General features: G+C 39.6%; 1 protein-coding gene across 3 annotated transcripts; it reads right to left on the reverse strand.

Annotated features, from left to right (window-relative positions):
* Nucleotides 1-293: 293 nt before the first annotated feature.
* Nucleotides 294-23,059, reverse strand: mapk4 (mitogen-activated protein kinase 4). 3 transcript variants are annotated; one of them, XM_061928722.2, is made up of 8 exons: nt 22,693-23,059; nt 17,086-17,261; nt 12,778-12,922; nt 7,523-7,605; nt 7,369-7,447; nt 4,488-4,707; nt 4,266-4,419; nt 294-1,402 (listed from the first exon to the last, which is right to left on the reverse strand). In XM_061928722.2, exons 1-8 carry the CDS (start codon nt 23,057-23,059, stop codon nt 542-544), a joined length of 2,085 nt encoding a protein of 694 aa, XP_061784706.1. In that variant the 3' UTR covers nt 294-541. The 3 variants fall into 3 exon arrangements, with proteins under 3 accessions (XP_061784706.1, XP_061784707.1, XP_061784708.1); XM_061928723.2 differs by having other exon boundaries at nt 4,473-4,707; XM_061928724.2 differs by having other exon boundaries at nt 4,266-4,414; nt 4,471-4,707.
* Nucleotides 23,060-23,987: the final 928 nt, after the last annotated feature.

A 23,987-nucleotide genomic window follows, 5' to 3' on the forward strand; every position in this document is an offset into this window, starting at 1 on the left:
TCACAAAACGAAGGTCCTGAGTAGTCGTGAGTTCAATCCCGGCCTCGGGATCCTTCTGTGTGGAGTTTGCATGTTCTCCCCGTGACTGCGTGGGTTCCCTCCGGGTACTCCGGCTTCCTCCCACCTCCAAAGACATGCACCTGGGGATAGGTTGATTGGCAACACTAAATTGGCCTTAGTGTGTGAATGTGAGTGTGAATGTTGTCTGTCTATCTGTGTTGGCCCTGCGATGAGGTGGCGACTTGTCCAGGGTGTACCCCGCCTTCCGCCCGATTGTAGCTGAGATAGGCTCCAGCGCCCCCCGCGACCCCGAAGGGAATAAGCGGTAGAAAATGGATGGATGGATGGGAGTCAATGGGACCTTTTTGCTCCTGAGAATAAAGAGCATGTATGCAAATTTCCGATATGTATCTGCAGTATAAAGGCAATTGTAAAAAAGAATAATTAAAAACCATATTATGGTTGGTAAGTTTTATACAATTAGCCTTAAAACTATTTGAGAATCGATATATAAGCACCCTTTTTGTGTACTTAGAGGACTTTAGGTCTGTGGTGGTGGCGTCCTATGCTCAGGGGGTCTTGCGACCCTTCTATTTGTGCTCTCCTCCCTCCATCCTCCTTCCCTGCGCCCTTTCCCGTCTCCTCTCTCCTTTTTCTGCCGGCACAGTTTCAAAGCGCGAGAGATAAACACATCCAAGTCGAACAGACGCTCCTTCTGCTTGACAAGAGGCGACGCTCGCGATTCAGCCACGGAGGACGAGGATGAGGAGAGAGGTTCAGGTTGGGAAGGAGGAAAAAGAGGAGAGGATGCAGAAGACTCGCTGTGAGGCGACTGAGGAGGTGGAGGAGAGGTGGGAGTGGATGGGAGGAGTGAGCGGAGAGATGGAGGAGTGACAGGTGGAAAGGGGCTGAGTCGGTCCTCGTCGTAGTCACATGGTCCGAGCTCTGAGTATTGGAAGACTGGGTTCTGGAGGTCAGCAGGGGAGAGAGGGAGAGGCGGCGATTGTGGCTCCAAAGATGGACTCGGTGAGTACTGACGAGACTGTGTGCTCTCCACCCAACGGGAGATCTCCTGAAACAAATCCCCCGTTTCCGTTCCCGCAACCTCCCTCATGTCCTCCACACTGCCACCTATGGGCTGGATGGACACCGGCGGGTTGCTGGTGGCGTTGCGCTTCCAGTGAGAAAGATCCAGAATGAGCCTTGGTTCCGAGTAGTGCTGAGGCTTGCCCTCCCGCCAAGCGATCCGGTCCAGATAGGACGGCGAGCCCACTTTGTAGTCGCACGAACGGCCGCAGTCCAAGTCCCCGAAGCCCAGACCACATGCGCGGTCCAGGGAGGAGTGGGAGTGTCCCAGGAAGCGTTCAGCGGAACTGCTGTGGGAATATTTACGTGGGTCCACCTTAAAAAGGGAAATACTTTACTGGGTTAACTCTATTTTAAACAGCCATCACCTATGGTTAATTTCCATACAGTACACACACATGCTCTCACCCAGGGATGACCAAAGTGAGGACCATGAGCCAAATTTGACCTGCCAAAGGGTGGCTTTTGAAAATTGTATCCATGTTCACCCTGACCTCGTACTTACCAACCCTCCCGATTTTCCCGGGAGACTCCCGAATTTCAGTGCCCCTCCCGAAAATCTACCGGGGCAACCATTCTCCCGATTTCCACCCGGACAACAATATCGGGGGCGTGCCTTAAAGGCACTGCCTTTGGCGTCCTCTACAACCTGTCGCCACGTCCGCTTTTCCTCCATACAAACAGCGTGCCGGCCCAGTAACATAATATATGCGACTTTTACACACACATAAGTGAATGCAACGCATACTTGATCAACAGCCATACAGGTCACACTGAGGGCGGCCGTAAAAACAACTTTAACACTGTTACAAATATGCGCCACACTGTGAACCCACACTAAACATGAATGACAAACACATTTCGGGAGAACATCCGCACCGTAACACAACATAAACACAACAGAACAAATACCCAGAACCCCTTGAAGCACTAACTCTTCCGGGACGCTACAATATACAACCCCCCCTCCCCCCACCTCAACCCCGCCCCACCATCTCCCGAATTCGGAGGTCTCAAGGTTGGTAAGTATGCCTGACCTCTTTCAAGCTCACATACAAATCATTGATGGCATTGGTGCCATCTATTGAATATTGAATGACTGAACAATTTCCACCACCTTATATGGGGGTACACTTAAAACCATTGTAGTAAGGATGCGTTCCAAAATCTGCACTTTCATAGGCACCAACTTGGGATGGGTACCGTTCACATTTGAACCCATACTGGTACCTGGAAATCCATACCAGTACTCAACATTACCAATTTTTTGTACGTTTGTGTGTGTTAATAAATATCTTTTTTTTTAATTAAAAAATCTGTTTTTTGCTGCAACATTTAAAGGCCTACTGAAATGCAATTTTCTTATTCAAACGGGGATAGCAGGTCCATTCTATGTGTCATACTTGATCATTTTGCGATAATGCCATATTTTTGCTGAAAGGATTTAGTAGAGAACATCGACGATAAAGTTCGCAACTTTTGGTCGCTGATAAAAAAGCCTTGCCTGTACCGGAAGTAGCAGACGAGTAGCGTGACGTCACAGGTTGTGGAGCTCCTCACATCTGCACATTGTTTGCAATCATGGCCACCAGCAGCGAGAGCGATTCGGACTGAGAAAGCGACGATTTCCCCATTAATTTGAGCGAGAATGAAAGTGGATTTGTGGATGAGGAAAGTGAGAGTGAAGGACTAGAGGGCAGTGGGAGCGATTCAGATAGGGAAGATGCTGTGAGAGGCGGGTGGGACCTGATATTCAGCTGGGAATGACTAAAACAGTAAATAAACACAAGACATATATATACTCTATTAGCCACAACACAACCAGGCTTATATTTAATATGCCACAAATGAATCCCGCATACCAAACACCTCCCCCTCCCGTCCATATAACCCGCCAATACAACTCAAACACCTGCACAACACACTCAATCCCACAGCCCAAAGTATCGTTCACCTCCCCAAAGCTCATACAGCACATATATTTCCCCAACGTCCCCAAAGTTATGTACGTGACATGCACATAGCGGCACGCACGTACGGGCAAGCGCTCAAATGTTTGGAAGCCACAGCTGCATGCGTACTCACGGTACCGCGTCTGCATATCCAACTCAAAGTCCTCCTGGTAAGAGTCTCTGTTGTCCCAGTTCTCCACAGGCCAATGGTAAAGATTGACTGTCATCTTCCGGGAATGTAAACAATGAAACACCGGCTGTGTTTGTGTTGTTTCTGCAGCCGGCCACAATACACCGCTTCCCACCTACAGCTTTTTCTTTGCTGTCTCCATTGTTCATTGAACAAATTGCAAAAGATTCACCAACACAGATGTCCAGAATACTGTGGAATTTTGCGATGAAAACAGACGACTTAATAGCTGGCCACCATGCTGTCCCAAAATGTCCTCCACAATCCGTGATGTCACGCCCTGACTTCATCACACCGAGACGTTTTCAGCAGGATATTTCGTGCGAAATTTAAAATTGCACTTTAGTAAGCTAACCCGGCCGTATTGGCATGTGTTGCAATGTTAAGATTTCATCATTGATATATAAATATATAAATCAGACTGCGTGGTTGGTAGTAGTGGGTTTCAGTAGGCCTTTAAAAATAAGCTGATTATGATAACTGCTGTCCAGTTTGTGTTTTATCATAACATTTCTAAATCTCCTTTTAAGAGGGGCTGTTTGCAACACTTACACAGAAGCCCACAGGGCGCCAACTTTCCAATGTATGTAAATTTTGTCATGATAATTGTTCGACAACAGTATCAATAAAGGAAGTTTACAGATACATATTTTTAATGTATTTTAATACTGTTATAATACGCATTCCTTCCTGATCGCTATTTAGTTTCCTTGTTCCCAAACGAATCAAAATATATCACAGATGCATTTATTCTCTTTACTACAGAATATTTTTTATTTTTTTATTTTTATTTATTTTTATTTATTTTTATTTTTTATTTTATTTTAATGATTGTCACACACACACTAGGTCTGGTGAAATTTGTCCTCTGCATTTCACCCATCCCCTTGTTCACCCCCTGGGAGGTGAGGGGAGCAGTGGGCAGCAGCGGTGGCCGCGCCCGGGAATCATTGCACCAAGAATATAAATATTTAGTTGGTAGTAACCCTAATGTTGCAAGCAGCTTATTATATTTATGTGTCAAGGCCCATCCCTACCTGGGCCTCCTCTGAAAGTGAGACGCTGCTGGCTCTTGGGTCCCTCTGGACCTCCTCTTCTTCTGTGGTGTCTTCCACATCAGAGGTCATGTGACCAGAAGGCATGCAGTGACACCTCCCATCGGACTGCCGCCAGCACACATCCGCTGGTAAGCTGTTGGATGACAGAATGGAACACAAATGGTTTGCGTTGTTATTATGGGATACAGTTGTTTACGGTACCAGTCCCAGTGGATGCTGGAGGTCCGACTGAGGCTGTTGCTGAGGCCTTGCTCCATGATGAGGCAGTCCTCCAGCTCATCCTCAATGTGGAAGGGGTGCGACGAGGTGGGCTCGTCATCTGGACAGGAATACAGACGCAGAAACGGTTGGGACAGTGCCGCCTCAGCCGTAAGGCGATCCATGGGGTTAAAGGTCAGGATTTGCTCCAGGAAGTCTACAGCTGGGAGGACAGGGGGACAAACACCAGCCCTATGTTTTTAGGTATGGCATCATGCTACAAATGAGGACCAAAATAAAGCAAAACATCACAACTTCACCATAAGGTACCATTATTGAATTGGATATGAATTAGATCAGTAGGTTTTAGCGTGTAAGGCATGCACACAAAAAGTCTAGAAAAATCTAAAAAAAAAGTGCTTGTTTTTAGTTTTATTATCAAACAATGGTAGCAATTGTGATTTTTTTTTATGTGTGCCAGAATACACACATAAATCCAATAAAATATATCAATAAAATAAGAATTAATTTAATAAATTAATAATGATTCAAACAAAAATGTAATACATACATCTCATTATCAAACAATGGTAACAATTATGATTTATTTGTATGTGTCAGAATATACATACATGTAAAGCCAATGAAATTAATAAATACAATAAGAATGTATAACTAAATTCAAATGTAATTAAATAAAATAAAATAAATACATCTCATTATCAAGCAATGTAACAATTATTTTTTTTGGGTGTGTGTGTGCCAGAATACAGATAATAAGCCAATAAACCTGACAAATTAAATAAGAATTAATTAATCAAATTAAGAATGAATTGAATAAAAAAATGTCATTATCAAACAATGGTTACAATTAGGGCTGCAACAACTAATCGATTAAATCGATTAAAATCGATTATAAAAACAGTTGGCGATTAATGTAGTCATCGATTCGTTGGATCTATGCTATGCGCATGCGCAGAGGCTACTTACATTTTTGTTTTTTTATAAACCTTTATTTATAAACTGCAACACATGGTGCCAGTATGGCGCCAGTATGCTGTTTTTTTTCAATAAAATACTGGAAAGGATAGAAATGTAGTTTGTCTCTTTTATCCGATTATTAATCGATTAATCGAAGTAATAATCGACAGATTAATCGATTATCAAATTAGTTGTTTGTTGCAGCCCTAGTTACAATCATGATTTTTTTTGTTTGTACGCGTCAGAATTATACAAATATAAAACCAATGGAAAAAGATAACTAAAATAAGAATTAATTAATCAAATTAAGAATTCTCAGGGCTTTCAATCAATCGGATAAATTAAATATAATTCGATAAATTAATAAAATAAAAACAATGAAATATAAATAGTTGATTAAATTATCCAGTTACTAAAGTATGTCTTGTAAATTTGTGTAATTTATGTAAAAAAAATTATTAATTAATTTAAAAAATCTTATATTTAAATATTATAAAGATTAAAAATCCTTGAATAAGATTCAACAATCCATGAAATAGTTAAATTGTGGACTCTTATATTAAGCAATTATGCTGGTACAATGTATTATTTACCATATTTTTCGGACTATAAGTTGCAGTTTTTTTCATAGTTTGGCCGGGGGTGCGACTTATACTCAGGAGCGACTTATATGTGAAATTATTTACACATTGCCGTAAAATATCAAATAATATTATTTAGCTCATTCACGTAAGAGACTAGACATATAAGATTTCATGGGATTTAGCGATTAGGAGTGACAGATTGTTTGGTAAACGTATAGCATGTTCTATATGTTATAGTTATTTGAATGACTCTTACCATAATATGTTACGTTAACATACCAGGCACGTTCTCAGTTGGTTATTTATGCGTCATATAACGTACACTTATTCAGCCTGTTGTTCACTATTCTTTATTTATTTTAAATTTCCTTTCAAATGTTTATTCTTGGTGTTGGCTTTTATCAAAAACATTTCCCCAAAAAATGCGACTTATACTACAGTGCGACTTATATATGTTTTTTTCCTTCTTTATTATGCATTTTCGGCCGGTGCGACTTATACTCCGGAGCGACTTATACTCCGGAAAATACAGTACATTACAACCGAAAAAATAAATACAAAATAATCTGGAAATATTATGTGTTTGCTCTGAGTTCTGAGTCTGAGATTTTTCTTCCAATAAATATGCTAAAGAAAGCCATATTCAGCCCCCAATTGCCATACTGACCGGGCCCTGGCTGTGGGCGGTGCAGCTACAGATCACTGTGCTCTTAAGCGTCTTAAGGAAAACATCAGTAGAAGAGGACGAAAAAATAGAATATTAGCGGCTTACCTACTTTTTCTCTCGTTTTTGAGCACCTAATCTATTCTTTTTTCTGTTTTTTTCCTCAAGTTTCAAGTCAGTCTTTCTCCCCTCGAAAGTGCTCCTGATTTTCAGGATCATATTTGGCTTGAATCTTTTAAATTTTTTTCTGGATGAGTAACCAAGCAGAATATCTCGTCTTTCCCCATGTTGGGTTTTATCAAACAAATTTCCCCAAAAAATGCGACTTATACTCCAGTGCGACTTATGTATGTTTTTTTCCTTCTTTATTATGCATTTTCCGCCGGTGCGACTTATACTCCGGAGCGACTTATACTCAGAAAAATACGGTATTTGATAAACAATATATTCATGTCGTCATATGTTTAATGTATATATTTATTTAACTATAATCATATTTATTTATTTATATTTTTAAATGTTGATTTTTTATATCATTCTTTACATTTATTATTTACTTTTGACCATGCATTTCAAGCAAATGGCGCTGTGACAGCCACTTGTAAACAAGGCAGTGGGCGGGACCAATGATCTGATTGGTTGAACTCCTACACACCTTCAGCATCCACCTCAGGTACCAGCTGAGAGATGGGCTTCTTGACCTTCCACCCACGATTAATACACGAAGGCATCACCTGCACATGAAAACAGGAGGACACAACTGAAAGTATGACTTAACGTGCTGTAATTATCATCATTATCATAGTCACCTGGAGCAGGTCCTGCCTGTCCTCGTCTCTGATAACTGGCACCGTGTCAAGGATTAGCTGCATTTGCTCCAACTCATGAGCTCCTATAAGAGGACAAACAATGCATACAATTCAAAACAGTAAAGCCAACACACCAGCAGATGGAGCTATAGCAAAACACACACGCAGCATATTGTAACACTCCAAGTGTGCTGTGTGTAATGCACATTGTGTTCCCTCTGGTAAATAATACCAAAATGATTGTTCAGCTGCTCTGTGCTGAAGTGTAAATGAAACACTTGCAGGGATGGATGTGTGGCAATGTCTTCCATGGTGTAATCTGTTTAGGAAGAGGTCAAATAAGCTTCTAGGGAAGGAAGAAAATGCAGTTGCCACAGCCAGACTTTGTCTACAATCATTTGGTATTCTGCTCAGGCAATCACTTAGACTGCAGGAGAACATCCACTGTCTTTGATGAGTAGAGCCAGCGGGCAAAACTCTGATGTCACGTTATTTAATATGATGCAAAATGTATTACATTACCAATACACTGCAAAAAGTCAGTGTTCAAAAACAAAACAAAATTTTTTTTTTTTTAAATTTAAAAATTAGGGGTATTTTATTTGACCTAAGCAAAATTATCTGCCAATAGAACAAGAAAATGTGGCTTGTCAAGACTTTCCAAAACAAGTCAAATTAGCTAACTTCAATGAACCCCAAAATACCTTAAAATAAGTATATTCTCACTAATAACAAGTGAACTTTTCTTGGTAGAAAAAAAAAGAGAACTTTTTGCTCAATATGTTGAAAAATATTCTTAAATTAAGTAAATGCTAGTGCCATTATCTTGACATAATGATATGTGCTTGGCATTACATTTCTTGAAACCAGCAAACGTATACTAAAAACTAATTTATTATTCTTAATGGAAAGGCAACAAGGCAACCGCTTGTTACTCTCGGGGTCTCCTAGCCGCTCAGGCAAATCATATTGTCTAAAAATGCATTTTTCCATCGATAACATGACATCATCGTGCCAAGTGCGTGCTCTTTCAGTCAATTAGTGCGCATATATACAGCCCAAAATTTTTTAAATTGTAATTTGGAAGAATTCATCTGAATGTGCATGAACTATTTCTGTTCAAAATTGTTACTAATGTCACATGTTAAATGTTTAAATATTAACTGTCAGTTTACTGAACTGTGCCAACTGTACTACTATATGAGTACGTATTTTCTATTGTTTCATTGAAAATAAAACAGCAAAGTCCATTTGGCTGTCATCTGTTTTAATTATGAGACAAAATTGTGTCAAAGTCATGATTTTTTTTTTCATGCTTGAGATAAGAAATTATTACTTTAAAAAAGTAGTTTTATACTTGTGAGTGTTGATGACACAGCTTTGCAACAGTTGATATTCTAGTTTCAAGCATGTTTTACTCAATATAGGTCATAAAATCTCAGCTACAAGCTGTAATATCTTACTGAGATCATTTAGGACCAAAACCCTTAAAACAAGTAAAACACTCGAACATAAAATCTGCTTAGTGAGAAGAATTATCTTATCAGACAGAAAATAAGCAAATATCACCTTTATTTGAGATATTCAATTTTACTTAGATTTCAGTTTTTGCAGTGTAGGTAGGTACAAAAATCACAAGTATGTTGTATGTTTAATTCTTGCATTTAATTTAATTGTGTTTTTTGTTGATATAACTGCACAGTTTTTCTCAATTTATTCTTGTAACACTGACCATTAAATTCCAAGCAGACACAAGACATTGGTTCAACGTTGATTATACGTACATATCCATTAAAACTGACTTTGAAACAACGTTGCAAAATAGTTGTTGTCTAACGTCGGATCGACGTTGTTGCTTGGGGAATGACCAAATTTCAATTGTCAAATCAACGTCACAACCTGAGATTGAATAAACGTTGTCAAAAAGCATTTGTCCCAACGTTAGGGTTAAGTATCTTTACGTCAGGACTAGAGATGTCCGATAATGGCTTTTTTGCAGATATCCGATATTCCGATATTGTCCAACTCTTAATTACCGATATGATTTCAACCGATACCAATATATACAGTCGTGGAATTAACACATTATTATGCCTAATTTTGTTGTGATGACCGGCTGGATGCATTAAACAATGTAACAAGGTTTTCCAAAATAAATCAACTCAAGTTATGGGAAAAAAATGCCAAAATGGCACTGCCATATTTATTATTGAAGTCACAAAGTGCTTTTTTTTTTTTAACATGCCTCAAAACAGCAGCTTGGAATTTGGGACATGCTCTCCCTGTATATTGTAGCGTCCCGGAAGAGTTAGTGCTGCATGGGGTTCTGGGTATTTGCTCTGTTGTGTTTATGTTGTGTTATGGTGCTGATGTTCTCCCGAAATGTGTTTGTCATTCTTATTTGGTGTGGGTTCACAGTGTGGCGCATATTTGTAACAGTGTTGAAGTTGTTTATACGGCCACCCTCAGTGTGACCTGTATGGCTGTTGACCAAGTATGTGTTGCATTCACTTGTGTGTGTGAAAAGCCGTAGATATTATGTGTCTGGGCCGGCACGCAAAGGCAGTGCCTTTAAGGTTTATTGGCGCTCTGTACTTCTCGCTACGTCCGTGTACCACTCCGTACAGTGGCGTTTTAAAAAGTCGTAAATTTTACTTTTTGAAACCGATACCGATAATTTCCGATATCACATTTTAAAGCATTTATCGGCCGATAATATCGGACATCTCTAGTCAAGTTTTCAACGTTGTTTTAAAGTCTTGTGCCTGCTGGGTTACAACTTTTTTCTTTTAAATATTACATTTTTCAAACATTACTCTTTCTCGTATAATAATTTTGTTTAACATTCCTTTTTCTTCTCATAACGTTACAACTTAGTTTTTTTTGTAATTACGTAACTTTCCACCCAATACTTCTTTATTCTTTCTTTATATTTTTATTTATTACCACGTAATATTATGACTTTATTCTTGTCAAATTTCCAGATGTGTTTTCGTAACATTACAATTTTATTCCAATAACACTGCAACTTTCACCTCAAAATATTACATCTTTTTTTCTTGTTATATTTCCTGTATTATTAAAAATCACTGTGTTTATTCTCGCAACATTGCAAATGTATTCTTGTTACATCCATCCATCCATTTTCTACCGCTTGTCCCTTTCGTGGTCGCGGGGTGGCTGGAGCCTATCCCAGCTGCATTCGAGCGGAAGGCAGGGTAAAAGTCGCCGCCTCATCACAGGGCCAACACAGACAGACAACACTCACATTCAACTTTATTAATAGCCCTGCAGAATTAATTTGTGTAATATTACAATTTTATCCTCGCATTATTGCAACTTTTATCTCGTAACATTACAAATGTATTATTGTAAAATTAGGACTTTGTGCAGCTTTTTTTCCTCTAATTACGACTTCATTCTTGCGTTATTAAAGTCAAATAAGCATTATTGCTTATTTATTTTCATAATATTACAAAATTATTATTATTCAGTAAAAAATTTAATTAAAATAAAACCCAACACACGTACACAGACACACACACACGCACACACACGCACCCACACACACACACACACACAACTTCTGTCATACCTAATGACTTTTCGCTTCTAACAGTATTTCTTGTAGATTTCTTTGTCACGTCACAAATTTATACTCGTAACATTCAGACTTTTTTGTTCGTAACACTGAATTCCCCCCCTCCCCCCGTAACATTTCAACATGCCTTTTTGTTTTAGTATTATAACTTCATCGCGGTTTCATTACAACTCGTACCTTATAACTTGTAACATGCAGTAGGAGTAACTTTTTTCTCGTAACATTCAGTCTTTTTTCTGGTAACATTTCACAATGCCTTTTGGTTTAGTTGAAGTAATATTACAACTTTTGTCGACTTTTTTTCTTGTAACAGTACGACTTTTTTCTTTATTAATGTGTATGTCACATTACTACTTTTTTCTTAACATTACAATTACATCCTAAAAGTTTACGTATGATACTTGTCCTTTTATTCTTGACTTTTTGACTATTACAACTTTATTCCCATAACTGGAAATCTTCTCCTCCTCAGTTAAATTGTACAAACCCCAAAGCCAGTGAAGTTGGCACGTTGTGTAAATCGTAAATAAAAACAAAATGCAATGATATGCAAATCCTTTTCAACCTATATGCCATTGAATACACTGCAAAGACAAGATACTTAACGTTCAAACTGGAAAACATTGTTCTTTTTTGCAAATATTAGCTCATTTGGAATTTGATGCCTGCAACATGTTTCAAAAAAGCTGGCACAAGTGGCAAAAAAGACTGAGAAAGTTGAGGAATGCTCATCAACACCCAGAAACGCTGCCGGCTTCGCTGGGCCCAAGCTCATCTAAGAGAGAGTGATGCGAAGTGGAAAAGTGTTCTGTGGTCTAACGAGTCCACATTTCAAATTGTTTTTGGAAATTGTGGACGTCGTGTCCTCCGGACCAAAGAGGAAAAGAACCATCCGGACTGTTACAGGCGCAAAGTTCAAAAGCCAGCATCTGTGATGGTATGTGGGTGTATTAGTGCCCAAGACATGGGTAACTTACACATCTGTGAAGGCACCATTAACGCTAAAAGATACATACATGTTTTGGAGCAACATATGTTGCCATCCAAGCAACGTTACCATGGACGCCCCTGCTTATTTCAGCAAGACAATGCCAAGCCACGTGTTACAACAGCGTGGCTTCATAGTAAAAGAGTGAGGGTACTAGACTGGCCTGCCTGTAGTCCAGACCTGTCTCCCGTTGAAAATGTGTGGTGCAATATGAAGCTTAAAATACCACAACGGAGACCCCCGGACTGTTGAACAACTTAAGCTGTACATCAAGCAAGAATGGGAAATAATTCCACCTGAAAAGCTTCAAAAATTGGTCTCCTCAGTTCCCAAACGTTTACTGAGTGTTGTTAAAAGGAAAGGCCATGTAACACAGTGGTAAAAATGTCCCCTGTGCCAACTTTTTTGTAATATGTTGCTGCCATTAAATTCTAAGTTAATGATTATTTGCACAAAAAAAAAATAAGTTTCTCAGTTCGAACATTAGTCTATCCAATTGAGTATAAGTTGAAAAGGATTTGCAAATCATTGTATTCTGTTTTTATTTACGAATTACACAAAGTGCCAACTTCACTGGTTTCGGGTTTTGTAATATTATCATTTTATTGTCGTACTGTAGCCACTTAACATGACACATGCAGCACATATAACATGCATCGCTGTTACCTGCAAAGAGCATGCGTCCAGTCAGCATTTCTGCCAGGATGCACCCTGCGGCCCACATGTCTATAGCCTTTGTGTAGTTGTTGGGGGACAGCAGCAGACGAGGAGAACAGTACCACTTAGTGACCAGACCCTCGGACAGATAGCCCTGGGGAAAGACGAGATATTCTGCTTGGTTACTCATCCAGAAATTTTTTTAAAAGATTCAAGCCAAATATGATCCTGAAAATCAGGAGCACTTTCAAGGCGAGAAAGACTGAGTTGAAACCTGAGGAAAAAAACAGAAAAAAGAATAGATTAGGTGCTCAAAAACGAGAGAAAAAGTAGGTATGCCGCTAATATTCTATTTTTTCGTCCTCTTCTACTGATGTTTTCCTTAAGACGCTTGAATGTACAGTGATCTGTAGCTGCACCGCCCACAGCCAGGGCCCGGTCAGCATAGCAATTGGGGGCTGAATATGGCTTTCTTTAGCATATTTATTGGAAGAAAAATCTCAGACTCAGAAATCAGAGCAAACACATAATATTTCCAGATTATTTCGTATTTATTTTTTCGGTTGTAATTACCGTATTTTCCGGAGTATAAGTCGCTCCGGAGTATAAGTCGCACCGGCCGAAAATGCATAATAAAGAAGGAAAAAAACATATATAAGTCGCACTGTAGTATAAGTCGCATTTTTTGGGGAAATTTATTTGATAAAAGCCAACACCAAGAATAGACATTTGAAAGGCAATTTAAAATAAATAAAGAATAGTAAACAACAGGCTGAATAAGTGTACGTTATATGAGGCATAAATAACCAACTGAGAACGTGCCTGGTATGTTAACGTAACATATTATGGTAAGTGTCATGACTTGGTCCTGGGTGTTTGCTTTTCCGGAATGCAACGGAAAGTTGGCTCGGGCGAGACGAAAAGCGCGCACAGTGGCGGAGAACAAACTATGAAACCAAAAGACTATAGCATTAATAAACAAAACTTACTTGGCATGGACTAAAAGGAGCAGCATGAACGATGGACATGAAATCAAGTGTCAGAAATGTGCCGAGCATAATTGTGGGATGTCACCAGACAGACAAACTGAAAACAATTAACTTAAATACTACAGACATGATTAACGAAAACAGGTGCTTGACTCAAAACGTGAAACAGGTGCGTGACGTGACAGGTGAAAACTAATGGGTTACTATGGTGACAAACAAGAGTGCACAATGAGTCCAAACGTGGAACAGGTGAAACTAATGGGTAATCATGGAAACAAGACAAGGAAGTGAAAAGCCAGAAACTAAAGAGTCCAATAACTAAACAAAACATGACTAAAACAAAACATAATTACACAGACATGACAGTAAGAGTCATTCAAATAACTATAACATATAGAACATGCTATACGTTTACCAAACAATCTGTCACTCCTAATCGCTAAATCCCATGAAATCTTATACGTCTAGTCTCTTACATGAATGAGCTAAATAATATTATTTGATATTTTACGGGAACGTGTTTATAATTTCACACATAAGTCGCTCCTGAGTATAAGTCGCACCCCCGGCCAAACTATGAAAAGAACTGCGACTTATAGTCCGAAAAATACGGTAAACCATATTAGTTTTGAAGTAATCATGGACCAGGGCGACAAAAACATGTAATTAAGTGATCAAAACACTAGTTTTACATGCCTTCATTCACAATCTCTATGCGAAAACATGGGCTCCAGTTCTGTAGATGACGTCACACCAAGAGGGGGCGGCATATCGATTCTGGCAATGGAAAATTAGTTATCCAGCGAATTAATCAAAGACTAATTGACATTATGGGAAATGACTGCCAGATTAATTTTCAAAGATCAAAAATACATGAAAATAACTTGTTAGTGAAATTTTGGTCTTCTGGGCGCTATGGGTCCTGTAAATTTGTAATATATAAAAATCAAATCCAATGAAATCAGTACTTATTAAAGGTGTGAATCTTTTGGCTACCCACGATTGATCTAATTCCGATATTTGGGGAGACGATTCGATTCAGAATTGATTGTCGATTCAACATAGTTCTCGATTCAAACAGATTCTGGCAGTATATTTTTTCGTATACTATTTATAACAAAACCTTTTCAAAACAGGTTACAGGCTACAAAACCTCCTTTTGGTTGCTGATGAATGCCGTACACGCCTGCAGCTAATAATCATGGAGATAGCTTAAACGTCTTTCTTTTTTTTCTTCTTAAAAAATGATTCTTAAAAAATGTTTTTTTTTTTTTTATGGATTTTCGAAAATTATGAATATTTTTTTTTTTTTTAGCACTTCTAGTAATTATACTGTTTATACTTGTCTCTGACCTAAACTTGGCACATTATCAGGTGTGCAGATACCTGTTATCTGTTTTATAGGCTGCTTCATGTCAGCGATGCCCCTGCAATACTGTAACACAAGTCGAGCAGCGTGCGTGCGTGCGTGTGTGTTCTTGTAATTCTACCCTTCTTGAGACATCAACAAGGAAAAGTACCTTCCATATGAGGACCGGTGAACAAGTTAGGACCGAAATCATGGTCCCAATACGGAAAACCATTGCATCTGATAGAGAATGTCTCATTTGCACCCCCAGTGGTGAAATCTATCAAAATTAGGGTGGTCCAAAAAAAGGAGGGATTTTTCCAATTGACTGTGTGTCAGTTTTAAAAGTACTCCGCCTCTGGTCAACATATGAAATAACAAGTGTGTAAATTTTTTTGAACTGCTCCCCCTCTGGCCAACATGTGTAATAACAAGTGCGTGTAAGAAATTGAAATGCAGCCCGTTTGGCCAAAATTAATTAAAAAAATAAAATACATTTGTCTGTAATAACTTGAAGTAATTAAAGATTAAAAACTAATTACAAACAAAAAATACAAAAATTAAAAAAATTAACTAAAAGCAGTCTCTTTTTCACAATGTGTCGAATTTTTTTTTATACAATTGGGATCAATTTCTCATATTCTTTCTGTTTCTGTAATATTGCAATATTTTCTCGTAAAATTATTACTTTTTTATGTAAAATTATTAGTTTTTAATGCAAAATGGTGACATTTGTCATATCAAATTCTGACTTATATCACAATATTGCCAATTTTTGTTGTTGTTCTTGTAAAATAGTTAAATTTTTTTAGTAAAATTATGACTTTTGTTGTAATTTTGCCAAGTAAAATTGCGATTATTATTATAATATTGCCAAAATGTAAAAGTCTTCTTATAAAATTACGACTCTTTTCATAAAATTGCCAACATTTTAAGCTTTTCTTGTAAAATTGCGACTGTTATTGAGTACAATTCCAACTTTTATCGTAATATTGCACAAATGTTCAGTTTTTCTTGTAAAATTTTGACTTGTGTTGAATAAAATGACGACTTTTATTATAATACTTATAATAATATAATGTGTTTTTCTTGTGAAATTGTGACCTTGCCAACATTTTAAGCTTTTCTTGTAAAATTGCGACTGTTATTGAGTACAATTCCAACTTTTATCATTATATTGCACAAACATTCAGTTTTTCTTGTAAAATGTTGCCTTGCGTTGAGTAAAATGACGACTTTTATTATAATACTTACAATAATATAATGCGTTTTTCTTCTGAAATTGTGACCTTGCCAACATTTTAAGCTTTTCTTGTAAAATTGCAACTGTTATTGAGTACAATTCCAACTTTTATCATTATATTGCACAAATGTTCAGTTTTTCTTGTAAAATTTTGACTTGCGTTGAGTAAAATGACGACTTTTATTATAATACTTATAATAATATAATACTTTTTCTTGTGAAATTGTGACCTTTTTCTTGTGAAATTCCAACTCATTTTGCACAACAACCTTTTTTATGTTTGCATAGTATGTATATATTGTTGTAAATACAAATCTTTGGATATCTAGAAAGGGTGGTCCTAAAGAGGTAGGCATTATTCGGAGGTCTCAAGAAAGTAACAAATACAAGAATGTGTGTGTGTGTGTGTGTGCGTGTGTGCTAAGAGTCCTTGTGAAAGGTGATCGGCGTCAACTCAGATGACAGGACAGCAGATCAGCTGGGTGCACACAGAGGGAGAGGGGTCAGAGAACAAACGAGGAAGATTAGGGGGGGGGGGGGTTGACTTGTGGCAAACATTTACACGTTATATTTACTTTGTGTGATGTGTGCGAGTGTGCTTGCGTGTGTGTGTGATCATCCACTGCTAACTCTGCTAACTCTATGATTCATAAGAAAGACAGCAAGGAAAAAAATGAACTGTAACAAAACACAATGACGATGCTACAATTGTTCCTTACTGCATCTTTAAACTTTACCTTGTGAGAGTAGTGAGGGTCGACAATCCTGGCTAGGCCGAAGTCTCCGATCTTGAGCAGCAGTTGGTCGGTGTTGATGAAAATGTTGGCAGGTTTCAGGTCTCTGTGCAGCACGTTAGCCGAGTGGATGAACTTGAGTCCCCTCAGCAGCTGGTAGAAAAGCAGAGTAGCGTGGCCTGTGGATGGTCAAAGAGGCCAAATCCCAACTTATTATTCCATCCAGTACACTTGAGTACAACATGTTTGTGTTCCCATTTGGAAACGTCGCAAAGGGTACTGCTTTTTTTTGGCACTCTTCTTTCGCAGGTTAATGTTGACCTTTTCCCGCCTTAATTCCATGTCATTGTTCTGTTTGAACAGGCATTAGGTGTGGGCATTGTTTGAATTTCGGTTCCGATTCCAGCTCTGATTCTGGTTCCTTGTTTCGATTCCGGTTACCAACGATTCTCGATTCTAATTCTTTAAAAAAAAATTTACAGCCGCCTGACGCCAACATTGTCCATCTGATTAAGGGACACTGTGTTGCTGTGTGAAAGAGAGGCATTTTGAATTAAAGGCACCAGCAAAGGTTCTACTACGTTTTCGACACTTCTTCTTTGCGGGATTCCTGTGTAAAAGGATACTTAGAGGTCAACCCGGCTATTTTCCACCGGAGAAGGTAGTGTTAAACATATACACAGCCTGTGTACAAGGGTATTCTGCAATACCCAACACTCACTTCACAATAAGTCTACTCGGCTACTGTCTGCCCACAAAGGTAGTATTAAAGCTTAATGCCTGTGTAACAGGAGACTTAAGAGTCGACCCGGGTATTTTCCACCGGAGAAGGTAGTGTTAGAACTGAACACTGCCTGTGTGCAAGGGTATTCTGCAATACCCAACACTCACTTCACAATAAGTCTACTCGGCTACTGTCTGCCCACAAAGGTAGTATTAAAGCTTAATGCCTGTGTAACAGGAGACTTAAGAGTCGACCCGGGTATTTTCCACCGGAGAAGGTAGTGTTAGAACTGAACACTGCCTGTGTGCAAGGGTATTCTGCAATACCCAACACTCACTTCACAATAAGTCTACTCGGCTACTGTCTGCCCACAAAGGTAGTATTAAAGCTTAATGCCTGTGTAACAGGAGACTTAAGAGTCGACCCGGGTATTTTCCACCGGAGAAGGTAGTGTTAGAACTGAACACTGCCTGTGTGCAAGGGTATTCTGCAATACCCAACACTCACTTCACAATAAGTCTACTCGGCTACTGTCTGCCCACAAAGGTAGTATTAAAGCTTAATGCCTGTGTAACAGGAGACTTAAGAGTCGACCCGGGTATTTTCCACCGGAGAAGGTAGTGTTAGAACTGAACACTGCCTGTGTGCAAGGGTATTCTGCAATACCCAACACTCACTTCACAATAAGTCTACTCGGCTACTGTCTGCCCACAAAGGTAGTATTAAAGCTTAATGCCTGTGTAACAGGAGACTTAAGAGTCGACCCGGGTATTTTCCACCGGAGAAGGTAGTGTTAGAACTGAACACTGCCTGTGTGCAAGGGTATTCTGCAATACCCAACACTCACTTCTCTCACAGTGTTGTTTGAAAGCAATTGTTGTTGCAACTGTCATCTCGTTATCTGATTTCAGTGTGAGCACGCACAGTGTCAGAATTACCCTGGGCTCTGTGTAAAAGGCAGAGGTAGATAAATAATGTGGTCATACTTGATTGTGGCTATTTGGGACCTCTGTGTGAAAGAAGAAGTCTACTCGGCTAGTTTTCGTCTACAAAGGTAGTATTAAAGCTTAATGCCTGTGTAACAGGAGACTTAAGAGTCGACCCGGGTAGTTTCCACCGCAGAAGGTAGTGTTAGAACTGAACACTACCTGTGTGCAAGGGTATTATGCAATGCCAAAAACGTACTTCTCTCTCAGTGTTGTTTGAAAGCAATTGTTGTTGCGACTGTCATCAAATTATCTGATTTCAGTGTGGGGATGCACACGGGGTCTGTGTAAAAAGCAAAAGTGGATAAACAATCTGTTACTATTCGAAGGTGGCTATTTGGGACCTCTGTGTGACAGAAGAAGCAGAACAAGAACCCGTGTATTTGTAGGCAACAAAGGTAGTATTAAAGCTTGATGCCTGTGTAACAGGAGACTTAAGTGTCGACCTGGGTATTTTCCACCAGAGAAGGTAGTGTTAGAACTGAACACTGCCTGTGTGCAAGGGTATTCTGCAATACCCAACACTCACTTCTCTCACAGTGTTGTTTGAAAGCAATTGTTGTTGCGACTGTCATCTCATCATCTGATTTCAGTGTGAACACGCACAGTGTCAGAATTACCCTGGGCTCTGTGTAAAAGGCAAAGGTAGATAAATAATGTGCTCATACTCGATTGTGGCTATTTGGGACCTCTGTGTGAATGAAGAACAATAAGTCTACTCGGCTATTTTCCGCCCATAAAAGTAGTATTAAAGCTTAATGCCTGTGTAACAGGAGACTTAAGAGTCGACCCGGGTATTTTCCACCGGAGAAGGTAGTGTTAGAATGGAACACTGCCTGTGTGCAAAGGTATTATGCAATGCCGAAAACTCTCTTCTCTCTCAGTGTTGTTTGAAAGCAATTGTTGTTGCGACTGTCATCAAATGATCTGATTGCAGTGTGAGGATGCACACAGGGTCTGTGTAAAAAGCAAAAGTTTATAAACAACCTGTTACTATTCGAATGTGGCTATTTGTGACCTCTGTGTGAAAGAAGAACCAGAACAAGAACCCGTGTATTTGTAGGCAACAAAGGTAGTATTAAAGCTTGATGCCTGTGTAACAGGAGACTTAAGTGTCGACCTGGGTATTTTCCACCAGAGAAGGTAGTGTTAGAACTGAACACTGCCTGTGTGCAAGGGTATTATGCAATGCCAAAAACTCACTTCTCTCACAGTGTTGTTTGAAAGCAATTGTTGTTGCAACTGTCATCTCATCATCTGATTTCAGTGTGAACACGCACAGTGTCTGAATTACCCTGGGCTCTGTGTAAAAGACAAAGGTAGATAAATAATGTGCTCATACTCGATTGTGGCTATTTGGGACCTCTGTGTGAATGAAGAACAAGAAGTCTACTCGGCTATTTTCCGCCCACAAAGGTAGTATTAAAGCTTAATGCCTGTGTAGCAGGAGACTTGAGAGTCGACCCGGGTATTTTCCACCGGAGAAGGTAGTGTTAGAACTGAACACTGCCTCACAGTGTTGTTTGAAAGCAATTGTTGTTGCGACTGTCATCTAATTATCTGATTTCAGTGTGAGGATGCAGACAGGGTCTGTGTAAAAAGCAAAAGTGGTTAAACAATCTGTTACTACTCGAATGTGGCTATTTGGGACCTCTTTGTGAAAGAAGAACCAGAACAAGAACCCGTCTATTTGTAGGCAACAAATGTAGTATCAAAGCTTGATGCCTGTGTAGCAGGAGACTTAAGTGTCGACCTGGGTATTTTCCACCGGGGAAGATAATGTTAGAACTGAACACTGCCTGTGTGCAAGGGTATTATGCAATGCCAAAAACTCACTTCTCTCACAGTGTTGTTTGAAAGCAATTGTTGTTGCAACTGTCATCTCATCATCTGATTTCAGTGTGAACACACACAGTTTCAGAATTACCCTGGGCTCTGTGTAAAAGGCAAAGGTAGATAAATAATCTGTTCATACTTGATTGTGGCTATTTGGGACCTCTGTGTGAATGAAGAACAAGAAGTCTACTCGGCTATTTTCCGCCCACAAAGGTAGTATTAAAGCTTAATGCCTGTGTAACAGGAGACTTGAGAGTCGACCCGGGTAGTTTCCACCGCAGAAGGTAGTGTTAGAACTGAACACTGCCTCACAGTGTTGTTTGAAAGCAATTGTTGTTGCGACTGTCATCTAATTATCTGATTTCAGTGTGAGGATGCAGACAGGGTCTGTGTAAAAAGCAAAAGTGGACAAACAATCTGTTACTATTCGAATGTGGCTATTTGGGATCTCTGAGTGAAAGAAAAGCCAGAACAAGAATCCGCCTATTTGTAGACAACAAAGGTAGTATTAAAGCTTGATGCCTGTGTAAAATGAGATTTAGGATTTAACCCAGCTATTTCACAACTGAGAAGGTAGTGTTAAAACTATATAATGCCTGTGTGCAAGGGTATTCTGCAATACCAAACACTAATTTCTCTCACGGTTATATTTGAAAGCGATTGTTGTTGCAACTGTCATCTCATTTTCAGATTTCAGAAGAAACACACCAGTTGCAGCAATACACTTGGTTCTGTGTAAAAGGAAAATGTGGATAAGTTATCTTTTGCTGAACGCAGCTATTTTGAGAGGGTGTAACGGTGCACAAACATTTCGGTTCGGTACGTACCTCGGTTTAGAGGCCACGGTTCGGTTCATTTTCGGTACAGTAAGAAAAAAACAAAATATACATTTTCTGGTTATTTATTTACCAAAATTTGTAAACAATGGCTTTATCCTTTTAACATAACAATAACATACATATACACACAGGGTCGATTGCCAGGGTTAATGCAGTCAACATATATAAAATAAAAACTAAATAAGATAAGGCTCAGATTTGGTTTCTTAACAAAACCTTTCTACATATAAAGTGCACCATTTCCACATATAAAGTGCAACATTAAACTGCTTCAAGTTGTTGCTCAGATTAAATAAAATGACAAAACTTTTCTTCTACATACAAAAAGTGCAACATTAAACAGTTTTAAGTCAACTCAACCTCTGATTAAGCCCCCCCCCCACCCCAGCCTTTAACCCTGGTGACTTTCACTCAATTTTCCTGTTTTTTTCCAGAAAAATCAGTTTATTCACATTGTCTGCAGAAAGAGCAGACCTGCTTGCAGTTAAAATGTCTCCAGCTGTGGAAAATACCCTTTGGCTGGGCACAGAGGTAGCAGGTATGGCGAGTTAGTGCCTGGCTAACTTGGCAGTAAGAGGATATATGGGCTCATTGTTCTTCCACCATAGAAGTTGGTCAAAATCTAGCTTTTAATGCACTATGGTCTTAAATCTGCTGCTATAAAAACACCAACGGCATTTGTTATTGCTTTAGCCCTGTCTGACTCGCCGAGGAGAGGCTGCTTGAATGCGTTGGGAGCTGTGTTTGTTCATCTTTCTTTTTGTTGAAGCGATGTTATCCATTGATGTATCGCACCGCGAAACCGAAATGTTCCCAAACGGGAGATCTTAACGAGTCTTCCAGCTCTGGCTTTTGCATGTTGTAGTAGCCCGGTCGCTGCTAGCATGCCGTGTGTTGTGCCTCAGTGTGCATTGTTTACACAACGTGCGGTACGCTACTTAATATGTCCGTGTGGAAACTCGTTCGGTACACCTCCGAACCGAACCGAATCCCCCGTACCGAAACGGTTCAATACAAATACACGTACCGTTACACCCTTAGAGTACTGTGGGAAAAAGGATTTCACATGACTATTGTGCAGCATGTGTAAAAAATGGCCTGCTATTTGAGGACTTTAAAGGTAGTCTGATCACTGCCTGTGTACAAGGGTAATCTGCAATGCCGGGACAGGGGGGTGTAGTTAAACACATGACATACAACCTATCAGTGTAATGAATCAGAGTACCTGTAGATAGAGCTCCTTGCTCCAGCAGTCTGGCCAAATCCATCTCCATGCACTCCTGGATCACATACAGAGCTCCCTGCTGGGCCGGATCTTTCGCCGGGGGTCTTCCGTAGGGTGCCAAAACCTCGTGGACCTGGACTACATTCTCATGGTGTAGCCGGCGGGCGATTTTGACCTCCCTCAGCGCGTGCTTCACCGTCACAGCGTCCCGCATCAGGAGCTTCTTAATGGCCACGCGTCGTCCCGTACGCTGGTCCACTGCCGACAGGACCAGACCGGTGCCGCCAGCGCCGAGGGGCCGCAGGTCAACAAAGTGGGCGCTGAGGTCAAAGCCATGGGGGAAGTGTGAGGTGTCTTGTCTGGCCATGGCCGCTTCGCGGTTTGAGGTACTTTGGATTAGATGTCGTCTTGCTGGTGGATGTAAACGCATGCAGACATGTTTCTTCTTTGTCCGTACAGGGAGGTCAGGAGGAGGAAGTGGGCGGAGTCAGGTAAGATGTAAGACTCAATGATGTTGTCGTCCTCTTCATCCATGACGGCAAACATGTATACAGTGTCTTCTAGCGGTGTCCGTAGACAACCAATGATGGTGAAGCATAGTGTGTTTTAATCCCTTCGCAAATCTGCTTCCTGTTGCCTATACGCTTGGATTGGGGGGTGGGGGGTGGTCAGCATCCCACCAATAGTTGCGTCACTCAGGCCGGCACATCTGCTGCTGCTGGGGGAGGAAGATAGATGAAAGTCACACAACAACAGAGTCTCAATTACAGAAGAGTTAGTGTCACATGGCAATATATGACTGACAAAGATCATCTCCTTCAATATGACGCTTCGCTCTGATCTGGTGCCAAACTATAGTCCTTGATGTCACACTTACTGGCCACAGTATTAGGTACGTCTTCACAATATTATTAGAATAGAATAGAGTTTTATTGTCATTATTACAGTGAACAGGTTCAAAGAACAACGAAATTGGAGCAGATCCCCTAAGGTGCATACACAGTAATTTAGTAATATAAATAGTATAAAAAGATTAAAAAAAAAAGATCAAAAAGAAGATATGTATCTATATATATGTATATATCCACACACATGCACATATCCATACATATGCATATATATACATGTACACATACACATATAACATTATAGAGCCAATAATAATAAGAGATGTTGCATTTACACATCTAAAATTGAATTTATTCAAATTAAATAAGAAATATAAGAACAATTTTAAATGAAAGACTGATAAACGGAAATAAATAATAAACGGGAATAAATAAAACACAATAAAA

The sequence above is a fragment of the Nerophis lumbriciformis genome, linkage group LG33 (assembly GCF_033978685.3).
Source record: "Nerophis lumbriciformis linkage group LG33, RoL_Nlum_v2.1, whole genome shotgun sequence".
NCBI lineage: Eukaryota > Metazoa > Chordata > Actinopteri > Syngnathiformes > Syngnathidae > Nerophis > Nerophis lumbriciformis.

Coding starts and splice junctions, on each gene's coding strand:
- mapk4 (XM_061928723.2), bottom strand. CDS start 23,059: ATGGCCAGACAAGACACCTCACACTTCCCCCATGGCTTTGACCTCAGC. Junction 17,262..22,692: donor GCAAGGAGCTCTATCTACAG/GTACTCTGATTC, acceptor GACCATCCACAG/GCCACGCTACTCTGCTTTTC. Junction 7,606..12,777: donor TGGACGCATGCTCTTTGCAG/GTAACAGCGATG, acceptor GTCCTCTTATAG/GAGCTCATGAGTTGGAGCAA.